The sequence below is a fragment of the Miniopterus natalensis genome, chromosome 1 (assembly GCF_054644295.1).
Source record: "Miniopterus natalensis isolate mMinNat1 chromosome 1, mMinNat1.hap1, whole genome shotgun sequence".
Classification (NCBI taxonomy): Eukaryota; Metazoa; Chordata; class Mammalia; order Chiroptera; family Miniopteridae; genus Miniopterus; species Miniopterus natalensis.
The window spans coordinates 167,302,547-167,326,842 of record NC_142081.1 but is presented as its reverse complement, the minus strand read 5'-3'; the positions used below and the strand labels follow the sequence as shown (position 1 = coordinate 167,326,842).

The 24,296-nt window shown below is 38.4% G+C and overlaps 1 protein-coding gene across 7 annotated transcripts in view; it reads left to right on the top strand.

The window, feature by feature from the left end:
* ADGRL3 (adhesion G protein-coupled receptor L3) overlaps positions 1-24,296 on the top strand; it is a 697,726-nt gene that overhangs the window by 581,137 nt on the left and 92,293 nt on the right. For all 7 annotated transcript variants that reach the window (XM_087827196.1, XM_087827189.1, XM_087827185.1 and 4 more), the window contains 2 exons: positions 22,117-22,300; positions 23,207-23,329. In XM_087827196.1, the coding sequence (XP_087683322.1) occupies positions 22,117-22,300; positions 23,207-23,329 (307 nt within the window). The remainder of the gene's footprint in view (positions 1-22,116; positions 22,301-23,206; positions 23,330-24,296) is intronic.

Here is a 24,296-nt window from a genome sequence, read left to right as displayed (position 1 = left end):
ATGAAAAGAAAAAAAAAATCCCAGAAACAAGCTTTATAGTTCCTTTTACAAGAAAGGATTTAGGCAGGCAGTGTAGGGACGGAAAACATTTTCCTTCTTCCTTTCTAAGTTCTTTGGCTGGTCTGATAGTTAAATTGACATAAGACAGATTAACAGGAGAAAAAGAATGTTAATTATATAGGTATGGGAGCCCCGTGAAGACATGGACTCAAAGGCAGTCCTGCAGTTGAGGTTGATATGCCATCCTGGGCTAAGGAAAGGGATAGGGCTTCAAAGGGGAAGAGGGACATCCGCAGGAGCGTGAGAAGCACAGATGTTTGGTAAACAGATGTTTGCCCTGCCATGCAGACAAGTCTTTCAGATTAAAAAAAAAAAAAAAAAAAAGTTATTTCTGTTAATAGCTCTCTTTCTGGTATAGGCTTCCTATCCAAATTCTTTTCAGTAGTTAAAGGAGAGGTCAAATCTTTTCCTGGATCTTGATTGCCTTCAGCTCAAAATAATCCACATGCCAAAGTGAACAACTTGGGGTGGTGTATTCTGTTCCCCTTCATCAGGAAGGAAGGAAAAATACCAAATCGTGTGCCTAGGAACTTTATTCTTCATGTGTACGTATCATAGCATTTTTTAAGGGGAAGGTCAATTGCCTTTATAAGGAGACATGCCCTCCGAACCAGAGTTGCTGTTTCTCACGTTGGCAGTCCAGAAACCAAACCACATCACAGTTTATTCACAATGAGGGTATTTTGTCAGAGAGTCATTTAAAAGGAGAAAAATAATAACAATTTGAATGTTAAACAGATATTCGGAAGGTAAGCTTTTACTTTATATTTTACTTTGCAAAATAGTGAATCTTTGTGTATAAGAAACTGTTCAGGTTTCTTTTTCTAAGCTTATGGAAAGGAAAATTGCCTTGGGAGGTTAACACATTATGTATCCGTGACCTATCCTGTTTGTGTGCAACAGAGAAATGAAAGTGTTCTTCAGCAATGAACGCTGAAGATCATTTTTGAGCAATTTTCAGATTGTTTTTTATTGCAATCTATGCTATCCCTCAATGGGACCTTGGAGATAATTAGCCTTTCACTATTTAAATCTATGAACTGCGTGGCCATTCAAACACAAATCTCTGATGGAAAATTAATGGCATGGTTTATTCAGTGGCTGGTTTCCTGGTGTTATAATTGACTGGCTGTGGGTAAATGTTCCAGCTATTGACTAAACACCTTTATAACACCAAGAACACACAGAATACTGGTGAAGCAGAAATGCTCTGCTCACTAATACATGGCATTACTTCTCTTCATTTTAATGTAGATCATGATTCTATGAAATTCTAGAGTGAATAATACTTTAAACTTTAGTCTATTTGAATTTTTAAAGACTTGTTTATGTTCCCTATTGTTTCTATGTTCAGAGCATGTCCTGAGCTCTCTATGGAATAGGTACGAAATACACTTGAAGCACTTTATGTATTAGATTTAAAAACATAATTGTTTAGTCATGGAGATTCATAAAAATCTGACCTTTTCACTTGTACAAACAATACTCTTCTAGGTTGATTTTGACCATCTGAACCTGTTTGCTTCACTTTTTTAGCGGCACAGTGTCCATTTTATGAATGAGCTAGATCTATTATTGGTGGGGAGAGGTCCTTGTTCCCACCCATTGCTAGCGGGAGAAGGCTGCTTGCAATATCCTGAGGAAATGAACTTTCTGAGACTCACACAGGAGGATGAGGTGTTGTAGAAAACTTTATTTCTGTGGAATCAAACCCCTGAGCTTCCAAGGTCCTGTTTCCCTTTGTCCCCTGACGGAAGAAGTGTAGTTGTTGCTTCAACAGAGCTAGAATCAGAGCCAGTGTCCAGAGTTTTCCCTTCATGGTGGAGCAGTGTCCAGTCCAGCATCAGGCTAGCTTAGTTTGTGTTCCCGACTGCAGTCCATCAGTCCATTGCATGTGGGGTCCACAGGGCCACATGGTTATGGAGGGAACACAGGCAAATGCAAGGAAGCAGGAACAAGAGAGCCCCATGAGCAAAGAGAAAGAACTCCTTTGTTTAGGGGATTACGTATTCCCAAATTTTTGCGGACTTACAGTGGGCCTGCCTACTCTGCCCAATCCATGGTTCCCCAGGCTTGACTGACAGGCACTCTCCCTGTGTCACCCTGACTCACTGCACATGTGCCCATCTTCCCCTTTGCCCAGTCCCTTCCCCCAGTGATCTGCAGGCAATGGACGAGTGACTCCCTAGGGAGCATGAAATTGCAGCTTCCTGGTGAAGCTGCCCAGATGGCCATGCTTATAATGTCTAGCCCCCCTTTTGCTCCTTTCCTGTTGTTAATAACTAACTAATCGCAATGGTATCAGTATTACCAGAAGGAAACTAAGAACTTATATGCATATGTGCATAACCCATGGATACAGATAATAGTGTGGTGAAGGCCTGGGGAGGGGGCAGAAGAAGAGTGGAGGGTGTCAATGGAAGGGGGGAGGGGACATCAACAATAAAGATAAAATAATAATAATAATTTAGGGGGTCCTCAAAGCTAGGTCTTCCTTATTCTGAAGCTCATGCTCTCAATCCCTAAGATACTGTTATTACAGAACTAATTTATTATTTGGTGTTAGGAGTCAGGATATATCTTTTGGTTTATATTTATTGATTTATTGTTCTAGATTTCAGAGATGGCATAGAGCCAAAATTTTTTTTCCCATTTCTTTTTTGTTTTGTTTTTTTTGAGACAGTTCAAATTTACTATATGTTGATTATTTGTACTGCTATATTAAGGTAAAAAACAAATATAATTTGCGCTTAGGTACTTTTTTTCAGAGACTGAGAATAAAAAATTATTATATCGGGAGAAGAAAAAGCAAGTAGAAAACATGGTAACTCTATTTTAAAGGAAGAAATGTCAAACTGATTTTCAAAGTAGCTGCACATTTTAATTTCCACCAGCAATATATGAGGGTTTCAGTTTCTTCACATCTTTGGCAATACTTGTTATTTTCTGTCTTTTATATTATAGCCATCCTGGAACAAGTGAATTGAGGAAGTCTGTAACTCTAGTCATGGAATGGGGTCAGGGCAAGTTTGGAAGTGTAATCCATGAACCAGTAAAAATGATATGGCTCCAGAGAAAGGTCTGTGGTTTTCATGAGAATCCGGGAGAGCACTATGACCTCAGTCAGCTAAAGAATAGCTACCTTCAGGTCCTGCAACCAGAATGAGATTTACATTTTTTTCTCATTTTTCAACCCCAAGTTCCCATCTTTTAAACAGTAGTGTTAGCATTATTCTGTTGTTTGTTGTCAGTGGTAGGAATGGCACCAGGTGTTAGACTAGTGTGTTCAGACCAGACCTGGGTTCAGCAACCTCGGTACTTGAGTTCTGGCTAGGAAAGAATTCAGAGCCAAGACTCAAACTATAAGAGAACATTTATTTAGAAAATCACAGAGGTAGGAAAAGTAATTCATAGAAGAAATGGGCTGAGGAAACAAGTTATAGAGGCAAAGAAGGGGGGCCCTTGGAGCTTGGGAGTAAGGAAAGTAAAGGTGACACACCTGGGGAGGGAGGAGGGGAAGGAAGAGAGAAAAGGCTCAGGTGTGCTCCCAGGAGGGAGGGTGCAGAGAGAGAGCATGCTGAGTCCTCTGTCCTAAGAGTTTTAAGGGTAGAATTTTTAGGGGAGGTCCCAGACGAAGATCTCAGTAGAATATTCAGCAGTTTTTCAGGTGTGTCATTTCAGAATCAGTGTCTCCACTGATTGTTTGGTCAGCACCAGGGCACGGGTTAATTATCCAATGCACCTGTTCCTGAGGTCAGCCTTGGTGTTGGTTGTCGGGTTTGCTGTTTTTCTGGGCCTGGAGCTGACATACAACTGAGGCCTAGATGTTACCTCTAGGGAGGAAAGGTCAGGGGGTCTAAACCATATGACCAGCAATATCTAGAGGAAGAAAGGTCACCCTGGGGACAAGGTCCCACCCTACAGTTGTCTGTTTCTAGGCATTCAGGGCTTTCTACCCTGGTGACCTTCTGTACCTGGCCCATTATCCTTGCTCTGCTCACGTCTGTCTTGCCTATCACATGTTCAACAGGAACTATTAAGAATTACTGGCATTGGTTTTTACTGCTTTAAAAGCAGGACATTTTCTTAGTTAAAAAATATATATTTTAGTTTTATCAGCATTTGTCCTCCAAACCTCAGAGGCAGCATGTTCTCCGTAGAGAGTCAACAGTTAGCCTGGTTTAATGAGAAATATAAGTACATATATTTATCAGTGTGAATATTTGAAGTCATTCTTTGGAATCTGCTATTACATGCATAATCAGATTGAGAATTAATCAGAAAAAAATTGGTAAATGCAAGTTAACACACACACACACATGCACACGCATGCATGTACACACACATGCCCTTGTGTGTACACACTTGGTTTCCTTCCTTCCTAACTTCCTTTCTCCTTACTTTCATTCCTACTTTTTAAAATGCAGATGGCCTATCTGTTCTTTAAAGCCCTTTTTAATAGTTCAATTTGGAACAATAATTTGTTCATTTTATTTTTATTTATTTTGTTTTACCTTAATTATGCACTAGAAATCTCTCTCCTAGGTACCAGCAGGGTCAAAACAATCTCTGTCTTCAACTAGAAAAATATTGCATAGTAGTTAACAACAAAAATATTCAAGAATTAATAGTTGAGCGCATGTGCCCAGTAACCTTATCCGTACTGGGAATACAGCAGTGCATGTAACAGACAAAACCCCTGCTCTCCTTCTAGGGTGAAATTTCTAGTGGCAGAGCATAAACAGTACACTAAGTATAAGAAATATATGGCACATGACGTGATGATAAATGCCAAGGAGAAAAAACAAAGTGTAGGGTTGGAAAAAATTTTATTCTACCCTTCTAGGTTCTTTGTTGGTCTAATAATCAAGTAAGACAGATTAGCAGAAGGAAAACGAAAGTTTAATAACATGTATACCTCCTTTATTTATGGGAGAGACCCAGGAAAACGGAGTAATGCACCAAATGGCTGAAACTATCCCCTTAAATACCATTCTCAGCTAAAAACAATAGGAGATAGATGTTGGGGGATGGAAAGTCTGTTATAGGAAGTAACCAAGAGAAGCACAGGAAACAAGGGTAAAGTTGTTACGTAGACTTAAATCATTGTCTTCTTCACTGATAAGAGTTTTTAGAGATTGAGTCATCCTTGTCTTGGTACAGAGAGGGAGACACCCTCACAAATGGAGAGTTCCCGTATAAATGTAAATGTCTCTTCTGCTTAGTCTTCAGATCTTCTCCTCTGTCTGCTGTTTCTTGAAAATAACCAGTTATGCTATAGGGACATATTTTGGAGAGGCAAATTCTTCTCTCCTGCAAACACAGGAAATACATCATTGAGGTGTGATCTTTGAGGAAATCTCTAAAGGAGGCAATGGAGTGAACTATGCAGACATGCAGAAAAATACATTCTAGCAGAAAGGCAGTTTCAGAGGTGAGAACACGCCTGTGGTGTTCCATGAGGCCAGTGCACCTGGAGCAGAGTGAAGAGGGGCTAGTGCGGCATGAATCTCGGGGGTCTGATAGACCATTGTGATTACTTTGGCATTTATTCAGAAGGACAGTGTAAACCACTGTAGGTTTCTGACCAGAGAGATGACATGACCTGATACGTTTAAAAACTGGAGAGTAGGTTATAGAAGGAAAACTAAGGGCTGAAAGAGGGTAACCAGTTTAGAAATAATGGTCACTTAGAACAGAATATGAGTGTGGGATGCTGAGGTAATTATTCACATTCAGCATTTTTAAAAAAATATATCTTTATTGATTTCAGAGAGAGGAAGGGAGGGGGAGGGAGAGAGACAGAAACATCAATGATGAGAGTCATTGATCGGCTGCCTCCTGCACGCCCCCTGCTGGGGATCAAGCCCGAAACCCTGGGCATGTGCCCTGACCTGGAATCAAACTGCGATCTCCTGGTTATAGGTCGATGCTCAACCGCTCAGGCAGCATTTTTTTTTAAGAGGGACAAACAGGGTTTGCTAAGAGATTGTATGTGATGTGTCAGAAAGAGAGAAAGTAAAATGACAGGAAGTGTTTTGCCTGAACAACTTGAAGGATGAAGCCACCGTTTATTGAGATGCTCTAATTTGTTACCTATTGGGCAGGGCACAAAACTAATTTCATAGGGGCCATGTTATCTTTGAGATTCCTATCAGATATGCATTATAGATGTTAAATATGCAGTAAAATACACAAGGTTGAAGTTCAGCTGAGATGTCAGGCCTGAATAGCCATTCAATAAAGGTTCACCTTAAATAGCATTTACTACCAGTGTTCTAGATGAATTCATCCAGGAAGTGAGTGTAGAGAGAGAAGAGGAAAGAATGTAGGATTGAGTCCCAGGACACTTTCCCATTAAGAGGGCAGGGAGAAGAAGAGAAACCAGCAATAGAGACCCAAGAACAGCCTTGAGGAGGGAGGAGGACCTGGAGAAGATGGCATCCAGCAGCCCCCTCAACTCAGGTTTCACAGAGAAGGAAATGATGTCAGGTGCTGCTCATCCTGCTCAGAAATGCTGATACAGCTTTCCAAGGAGAAAAGTCATGTCAACTTTCAAATAATTTTTTAAAATTCCAAGGCCCAGATATCTATTATTTTTATGTACTATCTAAACATTTTTACCTATTCCTTTCATTTTTTTTGTCTTTAACCCAGACTTTCTGTGAACCAAAGTTGCCACTTGCACCTTTGACAGTGTGCAAATTGAATTATGCCAGTTTTCCTCATGTGCCTTTGGTGTATTAGACAAGAAGGATTCTAACCTCCATTTATACTGCTACGAAGAAATTAATGAGTATTTTCGAGTTCCTTGTTTGGTCACTTAATTGGCTGTGTGACAAAGAGCTCCGTGGTGCATGTCAAACAACTTTCGGAGTCCTCTAATGATTTCTGCTTTGCTTGACTTGTGATACTCTTCTGTGTGGCCTGTCAGGCTGTATATCCTTGTTAAAGTGGCTAGAATAAATTGGCTAGCAGTGTGCATACAATGTAGTATATTAACTACAGCAACAGGGAGTACTTTTAGCAGCTCTTTCAAGAGATTTCAATGTTTGCCCATAAGCATCAAAGCCAACCCAAACTTTCATTTAATATAATTAAAAGGACATCTGAAAGTAGTTTGAATCACAGCAGGTTCTTGAGGTTTGGTAACCCTTTGTTAAAACCATATGAACTTAATATATTTCACAGCTTGATAAATCTGCACTTGATTTGTGTCAGTAAGAGAGAAAATATAAATCTGTACCCTGCATGTTTCTTCTGCCCTGAACCCGTTGCTAAAAGATATTGAGATCAAAGAAAGTGACTTCTGTCTACAAATCCAGAGTAGTATTCTTTATATTGAGAAGTTATAATTCTCTCTTATAAGTTATAGTCATTAAATGCTGTTAAACTAGGCAATCGTTGACTCAAAATCATATGTAAGCAGAGTAAATTATACAGGTATTATTTAAGAGTTTGGACAGGTCAGTTTATAAATGTAATGATTCAGATACCTCCAAAGGACAATGACTGATGTTGCTGATGGAAATTCTGCTCTGACATGCAAGGAAGATCGTTCTGGAAATCTCTCAAAATTTTTGTCGTTAGTGTGTCAGGTCAGACAGAGGTGCCTGCTTCACAAAGTCATTTATGACTGACTCCTCTATTTTGCACATTTCCTACAAAGAAACAAAATGTCCTGGCTGCTGTTTGTATATACATGGTTTTCAAAGCTTCAGGAAGTAATTTAATGAGGATGGGAAAAAAATCTCTTCTGTTTTAAAACAAAACGTTTTCATCTAAAGCAAAAGTATTTTTTCACTTCTTTTTGTCAGGTGGTATTCTCTTCGCACTTAAAATTTCATGATCAGCCTGGCCGGGCATGGCTCAGTGGTTGAGCATCGACCTAGGATCCAGGCAATAATTGTTCGATTCCCGGTCAGGGCACATGCCTGGTTGAGGGCTTGATCAATGACTGTCTCATCATTGATGTTTCTATCTCTCTCTCTCCCTCTCCTTTCCTCTCTCTGAAATCAATAAAGATATATTTAAAAAAAAAAATTCACATCTTTAAAAAAAAAAAAAATTTCATGATCAAAGGCTAGACCATTACTTAGTTGAAAAATTGTTTATTTAAAGTATATTAGGATGATCCTTGCTTTCTGAACATGAGGTTGCCTTCAGAAAAGTGTTAAGTACATAGAATATAAATAAACATTTCTATGCAAACAAGAGAATACACATCAGTTTACTTTGCTATTACTGTAACAGCTTTATGATCACATAGCTAACCAGAAGAAAAAAGATATTAAAAATAGTATTACAGAGTTAAAATCCTACTTCCTGGAAGTATCATTAACTTTTCTGGTACAGGTCAGAAAAGAAATGGAAATTTTAAGGGGTAATTTGCAGCAAAGTAGTTGCCTGATGGCTTGGAACCAAACAAATGATATTTTAGTACCGCTCCCAACAGAGTTATCGTTTTGATATTTTCCCTTATCAGATGTAAGAATTTTGTACAGCTGGTAGTAACAGAAATGTAACTATGGGAACTTAAACAAACCAGGGCTTTGTTCTCACACATAAAAAAGAAGTGCAGACATGACCGTCCAGGATTAGCCTGAAAACTCCACATTAAAACAAACAACACAAAGTTTCCTATGTTTTCCTGCTCTATTACCTTTAGCACATGGGCTTCCATCCTCAGTATGACAAGACAGCTACTTAGGTTCCAGTCATCACTTCATGCAAATGTCTGAACAGAAAGAAGGAGAAAGATAAGTAACCAAACAATTCATCTCTTTTAGAACTTTCCAGAAGTCTTACCAACTACTTTTGACCGTATCCCATGGGCTAGCCATTCTGCATAACTGAACACTACATTAATAGGTATAGTTTTTCATCTGGGCATAGTGTCCAGTGATTCTGTGTCTAAGGTAAGAGAGTTATTGCGCAACTAGCATTCTTAGATGCAACCAGAAATACTTTTTTTCCTGCTTAGTGATATAGATATCTTTATTCCGTTTTGACGTAATAACCAACCATAGATTTATGTCAAGAGTAGGGTTACAGTTGAACCCTAATAACAGATTAATATGTTGTTTTGATTGTTCTGTTGTAGTCTGAGGGGGATCATTTTGTGCAAAGAATTTTTAAAAAATATTTCAAATCATTCTCACATAGAATTTTTTTCTTTTTTAAAAAAAATATCTTTATTGATTTTAGAGGGAGGGAGGGAGGGAGGGAGGGAGGGAGGGGGAGGGAGAGAGCTGAAACATCAGTGATGAGAGAGTCATTGATCGGCTGCCCCCTGCATGCTCCCGACTGGGGTTGGTGCCCGCAACCTGGGCATGCGCCCTGACCGGGAATCAAACCCTGATCACCTGGATCCTAGGTCGATGCTCAGCCACTGAGCCATGTCAGCTGGACCGGTTTTCTTTTTTTTAAGGTAATTTTGAATTGCTAATATAAACACACGTTTTAAAATCCGGAAAGTAGGGAAGCTGCATTATGAACTTGGGGCAGGCCTTTGACACTGTGATGTGTTTCCGTGGTGTCCCCTGGAGTTCCATAGGGCAACTTTACATCTTGCCCCTCTCCCAGTCAGTCAGCTCTCCTTCAAAGCAGTCATCAGCCTCTTAAATATCCTACCCGAGAAAATGTTTTTAGTTAATTCCATGATTTTATAATGTATCTTTAGAAGTCTTCTCATAAAAGCATGAAACAGTGTTGTTCTTCTTGCCTAGAAAAAAGACTTTGGGATTAGCTTGTGGCAAATAAGGTACCATCATCCTACTAAAAAGAACCAAATGTAGAGCTGATCACAAAGTGGACTTGTATCATGGCTTATGTCAACAAAACATCAGTAGGAAACCAGTTGAATAAAATGCTACAACAAATAATAGAATTCTCTTGAGCCACTGGAAGAATGGGTAGGTCTTTTACTGACTTAGAAAAGATGGGTGTGATATATTATGACGTAAAAACAAGCAGGCAAGCAAAACTCAACAGGTACCAGCTGTATTATAGTATCACATTTGTTTGTGTGTATGTGTAAATATTTATAAATCTGGAGGGAACTACAACAAACTCTCCAAGTATTTCTTTTTGGGTGATGTGGGAGTTGTTCCACAAATAGACTTTCAGGTCTTAATTTATATACTTCTGTATTTTTTTAACTCTTTGTAAGCATTTACTTTTATTTTAATTTTTTTATTAAAGATTCTTTTTTGGAACAGTTTTAGATTTACAGAAAAATTAAAAGTAGAAAAAATTCCCATATAGCCCCTCTTCACATATAATTCCCTTCATTATTAATATCTTACATTAGTATTTACATTTATTACAATTTATTTTATTTTTTCCGATTACTATTACAGCATACATTTATTACAATTAATCAATATTGATATATTATTATTAACTAAAGTGCATAGTTTATTCAGATTTCCTTAGCTTTTATCTAAGTCCTTTTTCTGTTTTAGGATCATAACCAGGATGTCACATTACATAACATACATGCATACATACATGCAAAATATTACAATTATCATGTCTCATTAGGCTCCTCCAGGTGTGATAGTTTTTCAAACTTTCCTACAAGCTTATCTTTCTTAATGTCAGGAAAATATATTTTCCATTAAAAAAAATAATTAAGCTCTATGCTTTGAGAAGAGCATAGAACTATTCTTTGATTCACTCACATGTTTCAAGCACTGTTCCAGGTGCAGCAATTCAAGGTGAAGATAGAAAGGATTTCTACTCTTGTAGAGCTCACATCTTAGTTCAGCAAACTGGAGTTTGGGAAGGAAATAGACAGTAAATCAATCAAAATAATAAAATAAATAAAATAATGGCAGAAATACTATGCCAAGAATGAAAATATCAGGTGACTATTTGGTTACTTTATATTGTGTTTACCAGAGAAGATGTTCTAAGGAAATGACAATAAAGCTGAGTCCTGGCAGTAAGGGATCAGCCATGTGCCTATCTGCAGAAAAAGCATTCCAGGATCAGAGGTCACCCAGGCCAAAGATGGTCAGCTGAGGAGTGGTTGGAGAGTTCTGAAAATAGAAGAAGGCCAATGTCCTAAAGCAGTCAGTTGAAGGAGAATACTAGGGCAGGAAAACTATGGAAGGAGTTAAGATTCTGAATGCCATTAAAGAGCTTTAACTAGGGACATGACATTATATTTTTCCAAGATTATTTTGGTTGCAAACTTAGTTTTCCTCTGACATCCATTGTTACAGCTTCAGCTATTGCCTTTATGTAAGTGATTTTCAAAAAACATTAACCAACTGCTTTACACATTTAGAAATTCTTCTGTTAATAATCCATTTTCCCTACTGCTGAATAGTGTTTTAAAAATGCAAATCTGATCATGACTTGACCTTACTCAAAGACTCTCCATTACTCTCTTTTTCCCTTAAGAAAAATTTTCTTTTTTGGACTATAGTGTTTGAGAATTTGACTCTTTTTTGCTGATTTCCCACACTTTTAACCATTCCTTCCCACATCCTTGGATTCTACATTCCCAAAGCATGTAAGTACTTGCAGTTCATGTCGCTATGCCTTTGTGGTCATAATAACTTCTGCTTAAATTAATTCTAGATTTGTTCTCCTTTCTGATCCTTTCATCTCCATAATTTTGACTTAATCTGTCAACACCCACTTTATATGTCAGTTACTCTAAGGGTGCATTCTTTATCCCACTTAGTCTGGATAAATGCCCTCTTCTGTGAACTTGTAACACCCTCCATTTTCCTCTTATAGCAATTATCAAGCTGTATTTTAGTATCTCTTCACTTTTCTATCTCTGAGCTCCTTGGGAAGGAACAGTGCCACTTTTATTTCTATATCCTCAAGACCTTTTAAATTGTACTTAGCAGATACAAAGTGACCTCTAAATATTTACCGTATAAGCAAAGCTCCAGGCTTGTATTCCCATTGCCTACTGGTATATCCACTGCAGTAGAAATCCTCAAAACACTTGCCCACACTCAATATTGCCAAGCCCTCTCCTGTTTTCCCTTAATTCAGCTTATCAGTATTTTGCCCCCACCACTTTACGACGACTGCACTTGTTGAGGTCATTAATGACATCAAGCTGCTAAACTCCATAGCCAGTCGCCAGTCCATCTTATCTGACCAATCAGAAGCATCTGGCGCAGCTGGTCAGTCCCTCTTCCTTGATATACTCTGAATTGGGACAACTTCTTCTCTTGATTTTCCTCCCATTTTGATGCTTTTTTTTTTTTTCAGTCTCCTCTGCTGGTTCCTTCTCTTCTTCTCCCAAACCCTTAACATGGGAGTGCCCCCTAGATCAATACTTAATCCTCTTGTTTCTCTCTGAGCAGCCACACCCTTGGAGGTCTCACTGGTTTAACACTGCCAGAGTGCCTGTGACCCACGGATATCGTCTCCAGCACAAACCACTCTTCTGAACTCTTAAATATTTCCTAGCTACCTTCTCAACATCTTCCTTTTGTCGTCTGACAGACGCCTCAAAGTTCCATGTCCACAGGTGAATTCCTAATCTTCTTCACCTGCCAACTAGTCTTACATGCAGTCTCCACCCACGCTATCGATGTGCTTCAGCCACACTGCACTGTTTTCTTTCTTTCAGTTTGATGCAAAGGTGGCCTCCTTCAGGTTTTACAACATGCAAAGCATGTGCTCACTTGGCAACTTTTATTCGGTTGTTCCCTCTGATTAGAATATCTCCTCCACATATTTGCATGGCTAACTCCCTCAACAACTTTGTCTTTTCTGAATTGTCATCTTTTCAACGAGACCCACCTGGCCTATCCTACATGAAATCACAAGCCATCCTCTCCCCAACCCTACCCCTGTCCCATCACTCCAGATCTCTCTATCATGCCTGTTTCCTTTTATTTTAATGATACCTATCTATCATCTATCTATCCATCTATCTGTCTATCTATGATCTATCTGTCATCTGTGGATCTATCTGTCATCTATCTGTCTATTTTTTTAATTACCTTGCCAGAAAGTTCAGTTCTAGGATTTATTTTTCTCAGCTTTGTTTAAATTGTATCCCAAGTGTTTAAAACAATGTTGGTACATATTAAATACTAAAGAAATGTTTATTGAATGAAAAAAATACCCTACTTAAAAGTAAAGATGCACAATAGTGAACAGATTACCCTTCAAAAACAGCTTTTCTGTGTTTTTTCTCTTTATTTTACAACCATTCTACCAATTACCCAGTAAAAAAACACACCTAGCATTATTATTTAAAGAAGAAGGGCTTTCTGGATGCTTTTATGTTTGAGTTCACTTGGAAACTGATGGAAACTTTCTTTCCTTGACTTCTGTAATACTACACTGTTCCAGCTACTCTCTCCTCATCTCAGTTGTCAACTTTTCTTTTTGCATTTTCTCCCCTGCTGTTAGTGTTTTGGAGCCATCAATTCTCCCCCTCTACTCAATTTATCTGTGAAATGTTAGACATATCAATGACTTCAATGAGCTTACGTAAATTTATGATGCCTAAACTTCAATATCAGATTTTTGAGTAACCTGCGGGCAGAAGGGGTTAAGAACATGCCACCACAAATATACCACATATTAATTATTTTGAGATGAAGGCAATTGAGAAACAGTTGATGTTCTCCCTCTTTCTGCCTAAAAACAGATCATAAAATTTTCCCATGTAAGGGAAGACCATTCTTATCACCAGAGACCTGCCGTCAATGCCAAAATGGACCTTTGAAAACAGACACACTAAAATAACTCTTGTCTTCGTTTGTTTCCCCTATGACTTCCTAGTCACTTTCCCACAATTTACTGCTGCTAGAAGCTTAAACCTTTTCCTTTATCTTGTCACTTCACAAATGTGTCATTTTTGTTTAAAAAAGTATATAAGAGCCCTGGCCAGTTTGGCTCAGCGGTTAGAGCGTCAGCCCTCGCACTGAAGGGCCCAGGGTCCGATCCTGGCCGAGGGCATGTCTGTTGGCTGCAGGCTCGGTCCAGGCCCCTGTCGGGTATGTGCGGGAGGCAACCAATGGGTGTGTCTCTCACAATCAGGTCTCTCTCTCTCTCTTTTTCTCTCTCCCTCCCTCCCTTCCACTCTCTCTGAAAAGCAATGGAAAAAATATCCTCAAGTGAGGATTAAAAGAAAAAAGCACATAAGCTCTCAATCCAAACTGCCTTTTCAGGTCATCATTTTTCCTGTGAAGTTTCCTATGTGTACATAAAAATATTAAATAAAATTTTTGTGCTTTTCTTCCATTAATGTATCTCTGTCAGCTTAATCCTCAGGCCCAACCACAGTACCTAACAAGGTAGAGGAAAGGTTTTTTCCTCCCCTACAAGGCTTACCTAGACCTTTCTAATCGGCAGCATTCAGGCACTTTGCATTAAAAATAGACAACTCTCAAGTCGTCGTGTTCAAACACTCTTTCCCCACATGCACGTACACTGTCTCACTTTAATGGACAGAAATGTGCTCCTCTTCTTTTATTCCCATTTTAAGTGTCACCTCATTGCCTGTTTCCAAATTCTGTGCACTACACTTTTTTATTTCTCTCACCAACTGACTTTAATACATCAACAAATCCTTATAAATATCTGGAATCTCTCTCTTTCTCCATCCCCAGAGCCAGAATACATGGGATTGAACCCTGGTTCTGCCTTATGTTGGCTAATTATCCCTTAGCAAATTTCTTCTCTGAGTCTCAAATATCTCAGTCTTTATCAAGATGAGGATAATGATCATATCTGCCTCATGGGGTTATTGTCAAAATTAAAGGAATTGATGCATAGAAAGCTTTCAGGTGAGAGTCTGAAGCACACTCAATAAATATTAACCCTTATCACTTATATCACTCCCCTACTTTTAATTTTTCAGGGACGTGTTGTTACCTTTAATAAGAACTGCAGATATCTTACCTAACATGGTTTGAAAACCAGCTTCCGCTCACTCGCTCATCTAGCCATTGAACCCTTTGCACTCGTTGCTCTACCGTAAGGAATTGTTTTCAGCCCCTCTGAGGTGTCTGTTCTCTTTCGCCTCTGTACCTATAAGCACATGCTCTACCCCTTGCTTGCCTAGCCAGTGTGGAGTTTAAGCTTGGAATTATACTTCATGGACTCTTTCCAATACAGAGCTTGAACCCTGTGTTTACACTGTTAAAATGCCTGTCCTGTTGTATCTTAATTACTTGTTTAATTTGTCTGGCCTCACTATACTGTCATCCTTTTGAGTGAGAAAGAATGTATCAGTCTTTCTTTTAACATTCCCGTTGAAGGTACTTCGTTAATGTTTGTTGAATGAATGTTGAGTTAGCAAGAAGTTTGATTCAAGTTTTTAGCTCCATTTAATTCCTATAACACCATATAGATTTATTTGGCAGCATTCAATCATTTGACTCTAAATGAGATTTATAAAACATGTCAATTATAGCTTGCTAAAAACAGTACATTTTTAAACAACAAGAGGTCTCTTGGGAGGGCAGAGTGTTTTCTGTGAAATTTTAGTTTTATCTTATTGCACTATTAAAGGTTCTTATTGCTATATTAAGGTCAGGTGTGTTATATAATCTAATTTTAATTAAGATTTGAAAATGCCAACACTTCACTGTACTATAGGAGGGAGTTCAGAGATTAGTAGTTTTTATATGCTTAATAATATTAAATGACAGTGATTATAAAAAGAACCTTAGGTTTATTGATCAGATGTGTAAATATCAGTCACTCAACTTGACTTCTAATAAAAAACCTGCAAGTTCAAAACCCTTTTGAAAACTCTTCTAACACTTGACCTTTAAAATTTTGATCTGGATCGATATCTAAACATAAGTACAATGTGCCCTATTCAATAATGATTTTAAACTTGTGCTCTATTTTATTTTATTCTCAACTGATAAACTTCATATCAATAAGTCAAAAATGAAGAATTAAAGAAAAGTTTTTATTTTTTTCAAATTATAACTAAATATAAACTATGATCAGAAAATAGGAGATGAGAGCAGAGGACACCTGAAAAATTATTTTTTCTCTCTCTACATATATTAAGATTTAATCATGAAGAAAAATATTTAAACATAAATGTATATAAAATATAGTAAGATTAAAAACATCAATGTTTAACAAAATTATTTCAGTATATATTGATAAAGAAATACTGTGTTCAGGCAAACACATCAAAATATAAAAATGTTGAAGTAAAGAGTAAAATAAAATTTCTGAGCAATTTTCAAAAGGATGTCAGCAGTTTATTAATTTAAATTTATCTACTCATAGGAAATCATTGCTCTTAACTTTCTAACAGACTGCTAATGACAATTTGCATACTTATAAATTTTTGTTTTGTGTTAACACAAAAATACTTTTTGAAAAATATTGAACTTACATAGAATTTATTTGCCATGTTGTTATTTTTCTTGGCTTCATAAGTCTGCTCTCCATTCATCCTTTGATACATTTTCAGAGGAAATTTTGTTTAAAAAGAGATCTAAACATAGTAAATCCCAAAATTCTCTTATTGAAGATCTTCGAAGATCTGACTTCTACCTACCATTTTCCCACCATATTCATGTCTTAACACTTTCTATGAACTGTACGTTCCCCTTCAAACCCCACTCATTTTCTAATTTTTTTATCATCAACTTGCGTATTATGTCCGTTAGCCTCCAGTGTGCTCATCATAATCAAGGTAAGTTTATTCATCTTTTAGGGTCTAACTCAAAATCTAACACCTCTGGTATCTTCTCTGATCCTCTTCAGCAAGAATTTCTTTTTTGTTCCATTTGCTGTGAGTTTATAGCTCTATTTTGCGCTGGCCTTTCTGCCTTGTACCTTCGGCAAATTGAGGGCAGACTGCGCGCTTTCCTTCTCTTTTCATCAGACAGTGAGTTCCCGAGCTCTTTGCATATCATACATATTTCATAAAACCTCACTGAGTTACACTGAAGGATCTGTTGTCATGCAGAGTGGTCTGCACTCACTACAGTCACTTGTGGTTCTGCTTTTCTGCTTGGACGCTGATTGTCTTCTCAATGCCCTCTCATTCGGCCTGCCTTCCTCCACATGTTGGTGGCATATCTGAGCTCTCTGTTCTCTCAGAAGACTTCTTGGGCAAAAGGTTCTAGAACTAGAGGAGGATGTGTCCAGTTTTGCTGTTGTATACAAGGTCATTAATGATTTGATAGTAAAAGTAGGTTATCTGTTTAATGGGCATTTATTGAATAACCAAAATATCTCATGTTACTAAAATTTCCCCGGGGAAAACACAAATGAACAGGTTCTCTTCCCTGCGGACAAATGGTCTAGTAGAAAGCCAGACTTTTCTTGAGGGACAGATCTAAAATAGTCATTTGGGTAAATAAAGATATGAGATACTTTAGATAATGATACATGATACAGAGAAAACAAACCAAATAATAGATTTAATAGTGGGGGGATTCTTCCTAGATACACTGATAATGGAAGACCTCATTGAAGAGAAAATAACTTGAGCTAAGACCTGGATGAGCTCATGATTACAAAGCTTGTCCTTAGAAAAATCCAACAGTGATAAAGTTATGTATCTTTTCATGAGGCATGCATTCGATTTGGATCTTTATTTTGTTGGTTTTCAGTTGAAGGACGAGGGATAGGTAAGTTCCCAGGTAATTCTGCTTGCCTAGTTTGAGATTTACTGCTATCCTGGATAAGAAGTGACGCTGACACGTTTCTCACCATTGATCCTTTTATGTATTCTTGCTAAGGCATCCTAGGCTATTTCATGAGCACATGCTCTTGGAATAATGACAGAGGATGTTATTGGAGCCCCAGCTAGTGTGACTCAGTTGGTTGAGCGCTGTCCCTTGCACCAGGACGTCATAGGCTCAATTCCTGGTCAGAGCACATGCCTAGGTTTTGGCCAGATCCCCAGTAGGGGACATGCTGATCAATGTTTTTTTCTCCCTCTCCCGTCTTCTCTCTCTAAAATAAATAAAAACATATATATTTAAAAATTTTAATTTAAATAAAGTTGTTATTGGAAAGATATATAGCTGATTTTCCCCCAAATTTTTCACATTAGTTATAACAAATAATGAAATCCTCCCTTTTGAAATATGTAAAGAGTGATTATACAGTTTATAACATCATTTAACAAACATACTACTAGTCAAATGAATTTGCTTAAGATATGAATAATTATAAGAGGTCCAATAACATTGTGTAAAGCAAAAATATGTCCAGAAGGATATGGTGTGTCCACGATCTTGGTAGGAATCCAAGTGACTTTGACACTTTCTAATTTATATTTGATTTTGAGACACAGTTAAAAGTCATGTTAGAGTCTAGTCAGTAAACTAAATAATAAGAATAGTATAATCTAATAGTAGGATATTTGTATCTAGCCTCATATTGAAACATAATGACACTAATTTTCTTTGTAGTTGACACTTTATTGACTGGTTAGAAAGCAAATTTGTCCCAAGGCATGCTGAAATTTGGTGGTGGAAGTAGAATGCAAATTTTCAGTGCCCATCTCCTATTTAGTTTCTAGTAATTTAAAAATAATAATGAGCCCTGACCAGGTAGTTCAGTTGGTTAGAGCATTGTCCTAATTTGCCCAGGTTGCAGGTTCGATCCCCAGTCAGGGTACATACAGGAGTCAATCAATGAATACATAAATAAGTGGAACAACAAATCCCTCTCTCATTCTCTCTCTCTCTCTCCCTTCCTCTGTCTCTCTCTAAAAGCAATAAATAAATAAAAATTTTAAAAGATAATGAAGTGACTTAGCATTTAGACTCCGGCAAGGACATTGTTAATTAAATTTACTTCTCAAAATTTTAGATTATTTCAATCTGTACATGTCAAAACCATTAGGTCACTTTTTTCCTCCTGGAGCAACATGTTGATGATATAAATTTCTTCAAGATAATTCAGGACCAATCTTATTTCCTTCCAAATTTAGAATATAAATTTTAGGTCAGAAAAACATTTATAGTAGAAAAGAGAAATCAGTGAGAGCTGTTGAATATTAAAATGATGTCCCAGTATCTCACTTTAATCAAATTCCTTACACATTTCCCATTCAACTTGGTTCTACGTATAGTTAAGCTCAGTTCTTTGTAACCAAATAAAATGAAAATCAACCTTTTTTTAAAGAGATGGTGTTGACATTATGAAAGCAATGTAAATAAGTAGTTTGACAAAAATATTTTATGATCAGAGGTCATCATTTGTGGGTAAAAATGTACAAATGCATAAATGTATAAGGAAAACAAAATACAGATATCCTTTTATCACTGAGGAGTTGTGACTATTTAATTGCCCTTCATTAAATTGGTATCAGGGACAGCTGGGCAATCTTTGGAAAGATTAAACAAATTGTATTCATTGTAATATTATTATTAAGACTGAATTGTAGGGCCTCACTAGCAGGAAACAACTTAGTTTGTTCAAGTCTTCTGAGCACACATTATAAACTATTTAATATACATGTCATTCCTCAAAGCTTCCTGTAGTATATAGTCTTTAGTAGTAAAGTTGTGTACCAGGTCTATTTATGAAGATTTCATTGTAGAAGAGTTATTCCTTCCAGATCTCACTTCCCTGTGAATATTTTGCAATTACCAGGATGACTTGTGCTTTATTCCGTGAAGACCTCTCTTGTTCCCACACTGGACTTTGATATCAAGTGAAAGTAAACATTACCCTTTAAGCACTTATTATGAGCCAGGCAACCTCATGGAATGGTTATGTTATCATTGCAAATTTACAGATGAAGTACAGAGAAGTTAAATAACTTACCCCACATCACACAACTAGCAAGTGGCAGAGCCCAGAGACGAACTCAGAAGATACGGTTCCGTATCCCACATTCTGATTTTAGCACCACAGAGTGTTGTCTCTCAAGCCTTGTATTGACGGTTCCTTACCACTATACGTAAGCAATCATAAGTGCTTTCATAGGGAGAATAAATGTTAGATCGGTGTCTTTACCCACTCAGGTTTTAGGGCCGTGTTTTAAATCTGTTGTTTCTATGATATACTTGGAAATTTGGGGGGCTTTAATAGAAGGCTTCTCTAAAGATGGTCTCTTTTGGGAAGATGCAAGTGTTGAAACTGTACTCAAAACTTGTAACTGTGAAGAAATATTGCCCCTTACACATTTTCAGTTGCAAAACGAAGATAAATGAATAAGGGGTGCCTTTGATTCATTTGCTGTCAATTCAAAGACTTGGCGTTCTAACTAAAGCAGCCTCTTATAAAAAGGTTTCTATTTAGAACGTTCTTGGAATTAATCATCGTTGTTTATTTTCCTTATTTTTTTCTCCTTTTGCATTTTTTAATCAAAAAAAAAATTAAACATAGTAAAGGCCAGAACAGAAATAATTTCTTACCCTTAATTTTTTCCGTGGGATGGGGTTAGAATGATCACTGTAAGGTCAGGGACTGATGTGAAAGCGGCTGCTCCATAAAGAACAGGCGTAGCCCCTGCGCGTGTGGGGTTTCCTGAGCATTTCTAATGAATTCAGAGGACCACCTAATCCCAGCAAAAATACTTACTCGCACTCAAGAGATTGGCGCTCCCCATTTGGCCTTGGAACATACCTAAACCTCTTTCTGTTGGTTTGTTTTCTATCTGGCACCACTTTTGTTGGCATCTCCTGTTGGCATTAGAGAGCTTCCTGGAAAGCAATCGTTTTGTTGTGATCCGGAGATGCCTTTGTCCGGCTTCTAGGTCATGTTTTGAACTCAGAACAAATGACAGGGCTAAGCACACTAGGTGAAAATGCCCATTTGTTACACTCATGGCAGATTTTTTTTTTTTAATGATGCAAAGTGCTCAAGTTCCAAGTAGAACTATTTTACATAAAAATCCAGTGAAATTGATTTTTGGCTATAACTTGGAATAGCTGGGAAAAATATCAAGAAAAGCAACTTTTTTCAAAAGGCAAATGAGTTTTTGAAGCTGGTGTTAATTGGCAGCCAAGGTGTTTCATTATGAAGCTGCATTTTTAACAGTTGTTACTTGGTTACTATGAAAACACCGGCCAGAAAGAACACACCACGGTGCAGTGTCTGTTTCTCGGGTCTCTCCCAATCCCTCCACCGACTTGTCAATAATGGGAGTCCTGTTTCGAAACTCTATATGCTGCCTGGAAAGCCCTTGTGTTGGCTCTTTATTCAACTTTATTCCTGGGTAAGATGGGTATTTCATCATCAAAGGGTTCAGGGAGGATCACTTTCAAACTTCACATTGTATTTTTCTGTTTTGCAATTCTCTCTGTTTGAATGAAACCTTAAGAAGACCTTATTGGGAGAACTGTTTTTCCTTTATAACCTAGAGCATAAAGCTAACCACAGGAAACGATTCGTTTGGATAAAGCAATGTGAAATGCAGTGCTTTATCTCTATGTGTGAGTGTAGCTACTGCTGATTTTTTTAGGGAAAAACACCTGAGGGCCATAAGTAGCAGGTTCCCACTGTTGACTCCCTCCCTAACAGTAAACAGTGTGAAGGGTTTCTCTCCACACATAACATATCCAGAGCCCCTGGGAGTATGTATGCTTTGATATTTTCCCCATCCTGACATTTTACTAGCTGGCTAAGAAAAAAAATTGGTTTGCTCAGTGAGGCCTCAACCGGTAGGCAACAAATTCCTGCATTGTCCTAGCGATAGGCCTCCTTTTAATTTCCCTTGTGTTCTGCATCTGGTTTTATGGTGATGTAGAGAGAAAAAAATTATTTTCAGTGGGTGATGCGATAAAAGTGTTGGTTTAAATTCCTTGCCAACAGTTCACCAGCCAAATAATGTAAAGCTGTGACTAGAGTCTTATGGAAGCCTCTTTGTTGGTTCTAAGGAACAAGCATGGCTATATGTGTTGTCCTTTCGAAACAAAAGCAGGTTTTCCTCTGGCCTTGCCCAGCCTCATTCGGGTCTTACAGAAGGGCCAGTGCTCTGCCCGGGCGTGTCACGGGGAGGCCGGGGCAGGGCTGAGCTCGTGCACGCCTCGCTCCTCGCGTGCTGGGCAGTGTGTGCACTGGACTCCTGGCAGCTCCGCGGGTTCACTGGACACCTCTGTCCTTGTGTTCATCCCCTCGCAGGCCATGGTCGAGACAGTGAACAACCTCCTGCAGCCCCAAGCCTTGAACGCGTGGAGAGACCTGACTACGAGCGATCAGCTCCGCGCAGCCACCATGCTGCTGGACACGGTGGAGGAAAGCGCTTTTGTGCTGGCCGATAACCTTTTGAAGACTGACATTGTCCGGGAGAACACAGACAATATTCGTAAGTGGCCTTTGTCGCACAGGGGAGCCAGAGACGCTAGTACAGCAGAAGAGGGAATAGAAAAAGTATCTCTAGTGTCTGTGGTGGCCTAGATCTTATGAGGGATACGCTATTATTTTTCTGCCATTAAGAGACTTAAAAGGGCCCTCACACTCGCGTGTGCTATCCTCCTTAGGGCACCCCAGTATTGGGTGCCTTAGCCTGGGGTCACTTTCAGTGAGGTCCCTTTAATTTTGTTTTGTTTTTAATGGGTATTTGTTTCTACACCCATATTGTACTATTTAAGATTTTACACCCCTAAGGCGGGGCTGCTGGGTCACTTCAGTTATGGTAGGAGTTTCTCTTACCTACGTTCTGCAAAGAAGGCGGTCGTTAAGTTAGGGGTTAAGACAATTCCTGATAATTGTGTTATTGGCTCATGAAGGGCATAAATCTGTTTTTATTGTGTGTAGGGATGTAGCTGACAGTTTTATTTCAGGAGATTTGATAAAGCTGTTTCAAACTTATTAGATTTAAAGATAAATCAATATTGATGTAATAGTGCAGCGCTAGATTATAAAAGTATTTTATATCTGATTCATAAGATAAAGATAACATTTTGGAAATAAACTTTAAGTCAACAACAGAGTATATGGCTCTGAGCTTGAATTTTAAATTTTTGACTTCACAGCTGCTACATTTGAATGCTCATTTACCTGATTTTCATAGTTTTATTTGCTTTATTTTGAGAGAAAACTTACAATTGTAAATGAATACTTTCTAAGTAAAAGACTGACTACTATAAAGCATGACAAATACAGCATTGATTCTGGTACTTTGATTTTGGAACTAGTTCAGTGATTTAGGAAGTCGCCTTGGCTTTATCGTATTTCCCCGTAAGCGCTGGTCTCTCCTTGCCATTTACAGAGTTGGAAGTTGCAAGGCTGAGCACAGAAGGAAACTTGGAAGACTTAAAATTTCCAGAGACTGTGGGTCATGGAAGCACCATCCAGCTTTCTGCAAATACTTTAAAGCAGAATGGCCGAAATGGTAGGTTAGAGTCTATTTGTTAAGCTTGGTAGAATCGCACTTGTCATCAATGCATTGCTTTTTTGGCTTGGAATTTTATGTTTTTTATTGTTGCCAATCCTCACCTGAGGATATTTTTCCCACTGATTTTTTAGAGAGAGTGGAAGGGAGGGGAGGAGAGAGAGAGAGACAGAGACAGAGACACTGACGGGGCAGGGGAACAAACCTGCAGCCCAGGCACATGCCCTTGACTGGGAATTGAGCCCATGACCCTTCGGTGGGAGGGCCGATGCTCTACCACTGAGCCACACTGGCCAGGGCTTGGCTTGGATTCAGGCTCAAAAAACATATATCAGCAAGGAGGCTGATGGCAGCCTGTACTATTGCACGGAGTCACTGCTGCCACAAGTGAAGGCTGCTGCTGCACCTCCTGCCTCCTTGTGTCATAAGCCCTCATCCAGAGTCTGAGGCGGGTGCACCTGATGGGATGCATCTCGCTGAGGAGCCCAGAGCAGGCTCTCGGCAAGGCAGACTGGGAAACCGAGCACATGCCAGTTTTGTGTCTCTAAATCCCTAAGAGTAAGGAATTTCCCAAACATGGGAGAACAGTTTAGATGTTGGACAGTCCTCTCCCTCCTCAAAAAACAGATTAAAATGTCTTTGTTTTCATTGCCACTTGACTCTAAGATTCAAGGGACAGAGACCGTGACTTGCTTAATAACCTTAGTAATCAGGGAAGCACCTATCCCTTGTTGGACCAATATGAGTTCATAATGGAAGACTTGACTTCTTTTAGGAAAGGAAATATTAAAAAAACAAACACACAAACATGTTCAAAGATGGTTACTTTTAGAGAGGATTATCTGTAAGAGATTAACAAGATGGTAAAAATAAAGGGGGGGGATGTATGGAGGCAGTGACCATAAAAGAACATAATTGAGTTTTAAGACAGGTAAAATTTTTGAATCTTTGTATGTATTTTTTATTG